General features: G+C 43.0%; 1 protein-coding gene across 2 annotated transcripts in view; it reads left to right on the top strand.

The window, feature by feature from the left end:
* The window catches only part of RAPGEF5 (Rap guanine nucleotide exchange factor 5), a 217,906-nt gene that overhangs the window by 136,879 nt on the left and 68,389 nt on the right, over window positions 1–12,638 (top strand). Inside the window, exons 10-11 of one of the 2 annotated variants that reach the window (XM_036877421.2) lie at window positions 9,224–9,339; window positions 9,788–9,876. In XM_036877421.2, the coding sequence (XP_036733316.2) occupies window positions 9,224–9,339; window positions 9,788–9,876 (205 nt within the window). Of the gene's footprint in view, window positions 1–9,220; window positions 9,340–9,787; window positions 9,877–12,638 lie in introns of both variants that reach the window. The other variant, XM_036877411.2, reaches the window with a different exon arrangement.

The raw sequence follows: 12,638 nt of genomic DNA, 5'->3' as shown, positions 1-12,638 counted from the left end.
ATTTAATAACAACTCTCAAGGGTCACATGGGGAGTGTTGAGAGAGAAGCAAATTGTAGGATCTGAATTGCAGTCAGTTGATGTAGATATTAGACAAGAAAGAGTGTTAAAACCTTAAAGCATGCAGGAATTAGATTAAGTCGGGTGGGGAAATGCTAACATACTTTAAAGCTACTAGATTCTTGACAGCAAGATGGACTACATGACCTATGTGGGAGCATCTAAATTAATGATAAGTTGACAGAAGCCTCTCTGGAAACTGAAAGGGCAAGTGTGCCAGACTGTCTCCATTCACATCCCCTCTTCCATTCTTGCCTCTGCTCTGTGCTGGTGGGCAGTGAGTCCTGATCCCTCTGGCTTGGATCTCCCAGGCTCTCTTGCCTTCTACCTCCAGATGGGACTTGGCCCGTGGGAACTATTGTGGAGGTCAGGGTGTTTCTTCCTACTTCTGTCCTGCTTCCTCCTGCGTTTCTAGCAGTGGCCAGAATGAGAGAGCCTCTCATTTACGTGTCCAGCTCCACTGGGATCCTGTGCTCACTCTTACCAACTTTTGTCCCTTTAAGCCCAGGGGTGGTTAAGATCTCCCTTTTTGCTGGCCCTTGTTTAGTTATCTCACCATTTTTTGTTTAATTTCCTCAAACCTACCACACTTCTGTTAAATAGTCCCTTCATTAAATACTTTCAGAACCCTAGCTGAGTGTGCCTTCTTTTGTACCAGAAGTCTCCATCAGGCTAATACAGCATATTGAAATATACTTGGGGTATATAACTTCATAATAAAAGATACTGACTTTATATTACAAGATATATTACAGTCTATCCCCACCTCTTCTGCCGGGTTAACTAGCTGAAGTTGGTCTCAGAACCAAATTCCTAGGCTTATCCTCATTTCAGGGTTCTTAGGCTACTTGTTTTACATGATAAAAATGTTTAGAAGCAATAAGATTTAAGAGCTGTATCATTTTTCTCTAATGGCCGGAGCTTTCTATCCAGTCATGTTTACTGGTTTTCTGTGCAAGTTTGATCATGTTGCATAACAACTTTGCTTTCATACCTACAGAAATCCGTCTTTACCTAGATTTTCTAAGTTTGGGGATGATAAATCCCTTAGTCCAAGTTAGGCTTTAGTTTGAGCTATTAATCTTACTATGTGTGGGACTTAAAAAAGGAACCTGTTATCATTATTTAAGTACTCTCTTTTGGCCAGAGGAGCCCGTACAAAGGTGCATTTGTCAGGCCAGCACCTCGTGGTCTGGTAAACATAAAGTGCTGCTCACCTTGACATGCATCTGCTTACTTAATCTGTCTCTTGACTGTGTTCTCTTATAAGGTCGATCTTGCCAGCAATAGTCTTTTGACCTTTTCTTTTTTTTTTAATCTGTTTACTTTTTTTTTTACCCCCCCGTGAGGAAAAAAGGAACCATGAGGTACTTTATCAGCGAATTCTATGAAGGTTGTTCTCAGACAAAATTGTTTTTTGGCCAGAGGAGATTTTTTTCAGATAAGTATTCCAATTCTGCTGTACCCACATCTATAGCACAAGAACAGATGTGGGCACCGGTGGTCTGGTTTGCTAAGCTGTGTGTAAATTTCCACAGTACAAGATGAGAAGAGATACCTAACTGCTAAATCACATGCCTCCTTCCTATTTAGGAAAGCTAACAGTTTGGTCTTCTGTGAGGAAAATGGAGCTGAGACAGCTGAATTTTCTAGAGTCTTGGTGTTGCAAAAAAAGCCAAGGTCATCTTGTCTATCCCTGACTCTCACCGAAGAACCATCTTTGCTTCTTCTATAATGTTGCTGACAGGCTCTCCTCCAGCTGAGAGGAAGCTCATTCCACCACCTTTGTTGTCAGTTTTTCCTTAAATTGAGCCTCTATCAGCCTCCTTTATTGAGCCACCCATTAGTGGAAGGTCATGTTTCTAGAAAATCATGAGTAATCCTATGGCTACCTCTCCCCTAGGCAGGGTAGCTCAGAGAGTGGAAATTACCCATTAGTTTCACTGTCCCGATCTTTGCTTGCTTAGGTACAGGTGCAGCTACCTGATCTTGCAGCTCCTGGGTGCAGGTCCTGTGTGCCCTGTCAGCAAATTTCTGTGGCTACAGGTTCATTACAGCTCAGTTTGGTCTTTTTTTTTTTTGAGGTAAAAATCCACATTGCATAAAATTACCTGTACACATTTCAAAGCGTATAGTTCAGTATCTGCCTAGTGCTTGAGCCTATCAGGCCCAAGGCAGGTTTTGCACCAAAAGTCCCACCAGTCCTATCCTTCACGTCTCTGTGCACCAAAGTTGTGTGGGCACAGGGTGCCCGCAGACTTGCAGACTCTTCTAACCCATGTTGAGTTTAACTCATTTCCTACCAGCGCTTCTTTTCCCCTTGCTGGGTCTTGAGTTCTGCCCTAGCCTGAGCTCGTTTAGCTGTGGTCCTGCTACCATGCTTAACCCTTGGTTAATCCTCTTCTCTTGTAATTCAGTCTCTTGTAATTCTATCCCAAACCATATCAGCCATCTAGAACTAAAAACTGGCCACCCTAGTAGTTTGAAGCCACACCATGACTTAGAAATGCCTGTTGCCTGACCTACCAAGCAGGCTGGCCTGATTTGGCCTGTCAGCACCAGGGTAAGCCACATCCCTTCTAGAGTTGTAGTCTATAATGTGTATCACTGACCACTTTAGGGAACATCTGTGCTTCCGGTTAAGAGCTCTGGATGGGGAAAAAGAGGGGGCACAAGAAACACATGATTCCCAGTTTCCAGTTCAGTCCACAGTTTGATCTGTTCATGCCCACCCTGTCTTTCGTGTGCTCTGGACTGAGGGACAGTTAGTGTATGCCTTCCTGGTGCTGTGTTAGTTACATGAGTTCTTATCTGTTAGTTGCACAGGTGCTTAGTTTGGTAGAACTCTGACAGACAGAAAAAATAATTGTAAGACTCAAGTTCAAATCACAAATATGTCATCATATGAGCCTGGTAATAGAAAAGTGACTATGTGAAGAGGGTAAAGGAAGCCTCGCACTAGAGTGACCTATGAGCCATGTGCGTTCAAATTCTGCCTTTTAATGGTAATTCTCTCACTCTCTTGCTTGTTCATTAATTTGCATGTTCAATAAACTTTTACCAAATGAATATCATGTGCCAGGCCCTACCTAAGCTGTGTGTTAGGAAGAGAAATAGAGGTCACAGTCCCTGCCCTCAGGATGTCATCATTTAATAGGGAACACAGAGGGAGCAGATGACTCGAGGTCAGTGTGATAGGTGTTGTGGCAGTGTTCTTTGGGCATGTCATCTGGGTAGAGGGTGTTAGTGGCAGGAGATTTACCAAAGGAGTCTCCTTAGGTAAGCTGATTAATATGTGTATGAGTGTATGAGATGGTTTGCACTTTTTGGGGTTCAGAGGCTTGAGTGAGACTGAGGACTCTTAGCTTCCCAGAAAAATGTGCTACACAAAAGATTGTACATACTTCCAGAGGATTCTCTGAGTCCCTAAAGCCCCTCCAAGTACCATAGTTAGGCATTCGTATAAGAGTTTATGCTCCTCGAGCAGCCAGGGACTTGATGCCATGGCAAATACCAATGGGGGCTTTATGAAGTACTTGGAGAGGGATATTTTCCATTATCTGATCATGGAAAATCAAGCAAATAGTTGCAAAAATTCCAACAGGCCTGAGCAATCCCTTAGTAATCATTTTTTTCTTGCGAGTGCTAGTGATAAGTGAAAATATAAATACTGTCAGAAACTTGGTTCAGGACAGTACAAGTTAAGACCCGCTAAACTGTGAGCATCAATTCTTCATCTTATTTTGAAAATATATTTTTATTATTCTGTATGTGTTCTCATCCTAAAAATGCCTTTCATGTGAATAAAAGAAAAAAGTTGATTTAGAAATACAAATGCTGCTGCTGCTGATGGAACTTAATTTAAAGTAAGTCAAAAGTACTGGTTCTATTATTCATTTAGAATTCATAGGCAAGATAGCAGTGTAGCCATAAAAAAAAACACAAGTCAGAAGTCCTCACCCAAAGAATGGAGTAAAGAGGAGGAGCAGAGAAACCTTGGAAGCCTTTCTGTTTTCACACTCCTGATGGGCTCTATTCAGTAGTCCTGTGATTCTGTTATCAAACAACTTTCCCTCTTACCATATATCCTCCCCCACTTTCCGCTGAGAACACCTGGGTTTTTTTGTTTGTTTTTTGGTGCTTTCTGTCCTCCCAGACCTCCCCACTCATCCCAAAGGCAAATGTGTAAAGAATCCATCTGACCTGGTTGTTGGAGTTTCTTGCTCTTTCCACATTGCCTTCAAGACAGTAGAGAAAACTGGTTTCTGCAGATCTGGGGGCTCAAGTGTGTCTTGGGGAGAGGCAGGGAAGTTCTCACTGAATGTGTACAAACCAGGGCAGAGCACCCAGGGCAGAGGCCTGAAGGAGCATGGTGCCTCCTGACAAGTAGGCCCTACTGCTACTTCATCGTCCATTTCATTGTTATACCTGCAGAAGCTCCTTCTGGCCTCAGGTCTGTGCCACTTGCTTGGCTCATCTTTCCACTGCCCATGCCTTCTCAGTTTCCTCAGTAGCTTTGTTATCTGCTTCTGACCTCACCATCTTCTAAGCCTGATACCCTGCTGTTGCTTTCAGGAACATTCCTATGCATGACTCTCTCATCGCCCTGACAAAGAAATGCTTTCCATCCTTGACTGTAATGACCACCATCACCACACCACTCCATGCCAGTGGCAACTCCTGTCAATATCCTCTGGCTAGAGACCACTGGGAACACACGTGTGTTGCGTAGGTTGGGTGTGTTGCTTGTAGCCGCGAGGGAGACCTCACCCATGGGGAACCACGAGGGCAGCTCGGGGTAAGAGGGTGCGTGGAGGAAGGAATTCCAGGACTTGGTTTGTGTTAGGTGATTTTTGGAGGGTTTAAAGAAGCAGGGCTTTGCTCTGGGTTAGATACTGTCAAGAAAGCGGGTAACTGTCCAACTGTTTATCTTAAATCTCATCTCCAGGGAAGGCAGACCAGAGCAAAGCTGGAGCTGTGATTGGGAAGGAAGCAGCAGTCACTCATTATCGGGGCTTTTTGGTATTTTCTGTTTTGGCCAATGTCCGTGCTTTGTGTTCAGATAGGATTACCAAGTGGCCACGTCTTTGTTGTGTTCCATCGTGGGCACAGAGTGGTCTTGTCTGATGTTGATTTTGTGCAAAATCATTGATTTTCAATGGCAGAAACACCAAGGCCCAGCTGTGGCTGCCAGGCCAGCTCAGGGATGTCAGGGGCTGCTCTTCTCTTGCTCCGTCTTCACCACTCTGAAAGGCTCCACTTGAGGTATTTGCCTCCTTGATCAAAGCCTCCACCTGCTCCCTTCCCTGCCTGCTCCTTTACCTCCTGTGGGGACTTGTCCTCAACCCCCCTGTGTTTCCCATTTATCAGCTCCTCTTCTCCTAAACCAGACAGACACCATAAGGTGAGGAGCTGTTTCATGATGTGCTGCCAGCCACCCAGGTGCCCTACCCTCATTACCTCCTGTTGTATCCTTTGCCAGTCCCATCTGGGTGGGCCTTTCCGTTCCCTCTTCCCCTCTAAGCTTTCTGAGCACTTCAGCAGAAAAGCAGAAAACCAGGAACATGTGTTTTCCACCCTCAGCAGTCCACAAAGCCTGTCTGGCCTTCCTTTTTTTGCATAACTCGTTTATCACCTGTTGTAACCCCTGAAGCCATTTTTTCCTATAATACTCTCTTTCGGCCACCAAATTTGCCCCGAACCTCCTCCTTCCCAAAGATGGTCTCAACTCCCACTCTACTAAGAAGATAGAAGTCATTTTATATGTTCTACTTCAGCTTCCTTATTTTCTACTTTAATGTTTTTCTAAGTCTGCCCCCCACGCTTGATCGCTGGATCCTGTCTGCAAGGGATAAATCTCAGCCCTTTCAGAGCCTGGCCCCTCCACTTGCTCCTGTTCCCATCACATCTTCCTGGCATGGGCCTCCCCTCACTGCTCTTCCAACCAATGCAGGCTTGTCACCTGACTCCTTCCCTTCATGCTGAGATTCCTGGGTTGTGGTCGTCCCTGTCTGTTCACCTCATCCCCACTCCCTCACACATCACCACTTCTCTTTCCACCTTTGGGCCTAGAGTGATCTCATTAGCACTGTTTCTTAGACTTACCACCTTTGTAAACTTGACAGCATCAGACAAGTGTTTTCCTTGCATCTCCCAAGACAGCACCTTCCAGGTTCTCCTGCTCACCTTGCTTTCCCTTCCTTCTAATCTCTGTAAGCAGGTTTCATCCATGGCTGTGATCCCCTCCCCCTTCCCCCTGCTTTCTATAGTTTTCCTCCCATATCCCTATCTTCGTTGTTCTCTTTCTCCCCTGTTCCCTCTTAATAATCTCATCCACTCTTAAACTTGAATAATTCACAAATTTGGCTCTGCCCTTGGCCCTTCTCCAGAAGCCTAGCTCTTTATTTCTAACTGCTGAACTAAACATCTACAGCATGATGCACTATCAGTTCTAAAACATCAGCTGTCTGAAACCAGATTCATCAGTCTCACCAAAACCAGGTCTCTGTACAATTTTGTGCCATTTAATGGCACTCCCCATTCTCTGTCACCCACAGTCATTTCTGACTATCAAATCCCAGGGGGTCTTCCCTTTGCTGTCTGTTGCATTTGGCCTCATCTTAGGATGCTTACCAAGTTAGACTTACACTTTTATGGAGCCTATTAAATTGTCATTTAAGAACACAGTCCTTGTCTTATACATCTTTGCTTGCCACTTGGAAGCCAGCACAGTGCCTTACCCAGAGGAGACCCTCACTATTAGTTGAATGACTGTGACTGTGAATTAAGCATTTTAAGACTTAACTTGCTTTTCATGAACTATTTTTCATTGAACATATTTTCCATCATTAGTTCTCTAAATACTTGTATTCTTAACCAAGTAAGCACCAAAATAAAGTTTCATACCAGAACCTTAACCATGGTATTTCTGTTCTTTTTCAGGAAAAGCAATTAGGGAAGGGTATATGGGTTGGGAGACCCAGATATAATATCTCAAGTTATTACATTTTCATGGCAATTTTAGATAACTTAAGGCTCCCTTTATACATTGATTTTTTCTGTTTCTTGTCTTCTTTATTTTTTAACAGGTTTTCCAAATGGAAACTATCACTATGACATAAGATGCTATTGATAGTACATCAATATGATTCAGCTATTCCCCTGCCCAGCAGTGTGTGGCTGCTCCGTGCACAGCCCTGTAATACATATTAGCTGCACAGACATTACAGAAGCCCTTCCCATCCATATGTATGTGCATGGCCTGGAGAAGTTAATAATGCTATATATCACGTGCGTGTAGAATGTAAAATGTACTTCAGAATGACAGCAGCTTCGTATAAAATGAGTATTGGCTTACAATGAGAGGAAAACCAGGGAAAGATTTTTGTCCTTTCAAATCTCCTGTTTGCTGAATTATTGTTTCTGTGTGTCTCAGTATTCCAGACCAAATTTTGCCTTTTTTTTTTACCCCCCATCAATCTACAGCCCTCTGTCCAGCCATCATATTTTACTTCAGTCACATGGATAACAAAAGAAGCCATTTGGAGAAATGACAGATAACAATTACACATTGGTATTCATGTTACAGGAGTCACACTGTGGTCCTCGGGGAATTTAACAATGAATATCCAACATTAATTGCCACAGTAACTGCATGTCTGACCTTGCTGAAATGTAATACATCAGTTTTACATAGTAAAATTATTTGTCACTAAAAGATTTAAAAAGAATGATCATAAAATAATACTGCTGTTTAGAATGACCAATATCTTTTGTTTTTAGGAAAATCCTGGAGACTCAAGAGTTAGGTCTCTACATTTTCTTAGCAATCAGGACATCAAGGGTTGAAATAATAATTTTGTCATTGATTTGGTTGCAATTATGATAAGATTAGTGCCTTCCTATTCTTATGAAAGGTAAATAAAATAAATTGACATCCCTGATAGATCTGTAGAACAGATTAATAAGGCACAATGGACATAATACTTTTTCTCTATTGGGGGAGAAAATACTCTTTTTTTAAGGTTTATATCTAATTACAGGTAGGGTTTCCTACCAGTAGCAAAAACATGCTAATAATTCTAGGACATGTTTCCCTTTTCAGAGAAGTGACATCATTTTTAAGGTGAAACCTACTTAGTGTCAACTTTTCTTGCTTAAATCTTTTGCTCAAATCCTCAAAAAGACAGAAGTTAGATTTTCTTACATGCAGTCTACAGTTCTTTTTTGCAGGGCTGCTTTTCACTTAGTGGGTGTTGCACATCACTTACTGGGAATTTCACACTTGTGTTCATGGCTCAGGGTCACCTCTACACTGCTGGATCAGCAGGGAGCCTGACCCCAACAGAGTCGTGTCAGCAGCCAGGCTGGCTCTGAGCTGTGGAAACTGCGTTTGCAGAAATGAATGATTGTTCAGCCTTCTCTCTTTTTAAAAGGGATGGAGGTGAAGACAGTCAGTGCACTCACCCATGACATCCGAATTTCAGCCTTGATGAGGCTCTAACTAGATCCATTTTTGCTTGTATTCTGGCAAAACAAGCACATGATGAATTGGAAGACCAGCTCATGTTTGAAAAAGAAAAAACATTAACTGAAGGATAGAGTGGGTAGTTTTTTGCCCACTTTTTAAAGTAAGGTTGTGATGTAAATGAATGTTATGTGTCTACTACAAGAACTTAATATGGCTTGCTCATTGTTTTTAGTAAACACTAAAATGATGTGTTATATGAATTTCCAGTTTTAATATACTTTATGTTAAAAAAGATAGAAGGCATTAAGTAGGTAAAAGAGAATACACATGCAATCAGTATGTTGTATTTTCTGAAAATTTGAACTTTGGATTCCTTAATTCAAGTCAGTGTAGTTTTAAAAAGGAACACTCTGAATCCTATCCCCACTTTTATTTTTTCCTATTTCGTTTCAAGTATTTGTGTTTTCCTAATGCTTTATGTATCCATAGAACTTGAACCTGGGCACTGAACCAGTCCTAGAGGGAGATTCTGGACCCGACTCCTAATTTATTCTGAATCTTTAAAGAAATTATTGTGGAAAGACACTCGAGAAAATGCAGCTTCAATTAACGCCTTCCTCCCCCAAGCCCCGGTTAAAATTTTTCTCTGCTTTTTCCTTCTTCCATCCACCGCTGCCGACCCGAATTAAAGCAGGATGATGAGGTGACGACGGTTCAGGTTACAGAGCAAGAGCGGAGCGTCCTGGTGCTGAAGAAAGTGCGGAGCGGCGGCCCAGCCCCGCCAGCCGGCAGCGCGGAGAGTGATTGGAGGTGAGTTTCCCCCGCGGCACGCGCTCCTGTTTCCTTTCCCCGGCCTGCCTTCCCTTCTCTCGCGCCGTCTCCCTCGCCCTCTCTGCCTCCTCTTCCCTCCCTCCCTCTCTCTTCTCTCCGCCTCCCGAGCGTTCTAGCTGACTGCAGAGCTCTTGGCAGCCAGATGGACCCAGTTCCCGGGGAAGGGACCGAGATGGCAAGATCTTGTAGCATTTAGGGGATGCCTTTGTTAGTAGCCGTTCACAATGGGCAGCTCCCGGCTGAGGGTCTTTGACCCTCACTTAGGGAGGAAGGAATCAGCGGCGCTCTCAGACCGAGAGCTGCCCTTGCCTACCTTCGATGTGCCTTATTTCAAGTATATTGACGAGGAGGATGAGGACGATGAATGGAGCAGCCGCTCACAGTCTTCGACCGAGGATGACTCGGTGGACTCTCTGCTCTCTGACAGATACGTGGTCGTGTCCGGGACTCCGGAGAAGATTTTGGAGCACCTTTTGAATGACTTGCACCTGGAAGACGTCCAGGACAAAGAAACAGGTAAGGCAGGGGGGTGTCTGCAGCCCCCAGACTCACAGCGGCAGCTGCCCTGTCAGCGTCCTGAGGGGCAGGGCTCCCGCTGCCGCCTCAGCGGGGTGGGCAGGAACAGCATAGGCTTTGTGCACCTCCCCCTCGGCCTCGTGCTGTTTTGTTGAAGTCCAGTAAATGGACACATGCGGATCCAAGCAGCTGCCTGGGAAGTAGCTGTACAAAGAAAATGAGCCAAAGGCAGGTATTTTTGTTTCTTTGGCAATTTTCATCAAATCTCACCTAAAGGCAATGGCAAGAAGACAGCATTCAATAGCCAGGGTTGAATGGGAAGAAATATAAGGGGTGGGGGTTAGCAAGTATTCACCTGGCTTGTGGGAAGTGCCGAAATGTCGATAATTAATGCAACGAACTCAGCAACTATAAGCTTAGCAGCAACTTCTGCCTTTTTTCAAGTGGTTTACAAACTGCTCAGAGCAAGCCCTGCTATGCAGAATATGAATGCTTCTCAGATGAGAAATTGTCATTCACTGAAGTCTTACTAAGCAGAGTTTTTGTCCTCTCTGTTTAATCTGGTAGCAAAACACCCATTTAGCTATTTCACCCCTGCATTTGGAAACACCACCACTGCATTTACAAAATGACCCACCCATACATCCTTTATCCCAGAAGGGCAAGCACTTGCTTCTCTTAACCAGAATTTGTAATCTGTTCCAGCCTAGAGCTGTTATTCCAGTAGTATGCCTCAGGCTGTAGTCTGAAATCTGTAACTTGATCCCCTGACTAAAATGCACTTTTTGCTGCCATCATAGCCCCTGTGAGTCCCTCAGTTTGCAGTATACTGACTGCATCAATAAAAGGTATTCATAGGTTGAATTAGTGCAAAGTAACCCCCTTAGATTTTTCCGAAGCAGAAAGGATTGTGAAATGACAGCTTAGGTGAGAGCCAGAGTTCCCATGCATCCCAGGAGTTTTTTCTGAGCCTACATGATGTCTGGTTCATATTTCATTATAAAGGACATGAAGAGAAACAAAGATGTGTGTAATATGTAAGCAGGTTAAAAAAAAGAAGAATGACCTGATCACATATCCTACAGTGATGTTATTGTTTGATCTCAAAATTCAAATAAATATCTTATTGTGCATATGTTTCTGGGGGAAAATCAATAGCTGTCATTTATATATAAACAAGCTAAGAGAAATATGTATTCTTGGGGCATTTACTAGGTTGCTTTTATATGTCTATTGATGAATATTTTGTGCATTTGAGCACTAGTTCCATGTTCTGCTTCATCAGATATAATCATCAGTGGAGCTGCACATAATTTTCCATGTACTGCTTTACACAGGTGGTTTGAATAGATTACAGACTCATTACCTGCCATGAAGAGGACACCTTTAAACATGGGTAGATGTTTGTGGGGATTGAATGCTTTCTCCTCTTTAATAACACCATGATTCTATGCTGTAAGACTTTGTGTCTATGTCATATAAATAAATGCAAAAATTATTAAAGCCAATATTAGGCCTAACTAGATTTCTTTTTTCTTTCTTCCTAATTGTCATTAGTTTTTTGAGAAAGATGGCCTAGGTGCCCACTGACAGGTTCCCACTGTTTAACACAGAAGTGAGAACTCACTCAATAATGATTACTATTACTAATACCAGGAGTTGCCTCCTGCTGGGAGATGGTGTTTTTCATGGTGTCTAGTGACTTGTTATACTGACCCAGGGATCAACTATGTCACATTAGCCACATGCTCAGCAAAGCAAAGAGGACCAGGACTCCGTGGCTTGGCCTCAGCAGGACAGGAAGAGGCACCTATGGGTTAGCCTTTCTTCATTCCTACTCATTTCCTTAAAGTTTGCAGAGGACACATGTGAAACTTCACATTTTTGCAGAGACACTTGAGAGAAAACATGGTAACATCTTTCTTTTCCTTTGGTTAAAGGGGAGTTTTATGTAAATGAAGAAGTCAACTTTAGAGAGTGATTGATGTATACATAATAGGAACACCTAAGTGGAAGTCACATGCAGTTCTCCAAAACTTCAAAAATACAGCAGAAAAGCCACTATGTGTTTTTTGTCGATAAAATTAAAAGATATATCATAAACATAAAATAAAATAATAAATTTCATGTGCAAATTGAAGGTAAAGTGGTTTAGTTCTGGTGTGAATACTTAATGAATGACATATTTAAAGTAATTGAGGTCCCTTGACACTGACAGAGGTGAATTCTAGTTGTTTATCATGGTCACGCTGGCAGTCATTATAAAAGGCCTGTGTGTGCAAGAGCTTAATAGAGTCGCATAACCATATGGAAGACAGATGGAGGAAAATGAGAAGGGGCTGCAATAAAAGTATACAGCAGCGTTTTTATGTTCTTCAGTGCCTCTTTTAGGGAGAGGGAACCATATGGGGCGGGGTGGAGCCATATGGTGGTCGTCTACATGGCCCCGATGGCAATGAGAAGGAAAGGGTACATGGGGGGAAATAAATGGTCCTGGGGACTGGGGTGAACCTTTTCTGGGTTCTTACATCCCTGTACCCACCAGAGGCTAGGGAAGATAACCAGGCAAGAGATGTAAGTAATTTCTCATCTCATTCCCACAGAAGTCACTTTGTTGTGAAAATGCAGGTGCAGGACCAAATAGAAGAGACCTCCTATACTCATAAAGGACAAGTTGAAGTGATTTGTAACTGATGTTAACGTGCAGATGGAAAAATAAGTTTACTTAATTGAGTGGAACAGGAAGAATGCCAGGGTTGTCG

This window comes from Manis pentadactyla, chromosome 7 (genome assembly GCF_030020395.1).
Source record: "Manis pentadactyla isolate mManPen7 chromosome 7, mManPen7.hap1, whole genome shotgun sequence".
Lineage (NCBI taxonomy): Eukaryota > Metazoa > Chordata > Mammalia > Pholidota > Manidae > Manis > Manis pentadactyla.
This window is presented reverse-complemented; position numbering and strand designations above follow the sequence as displayed.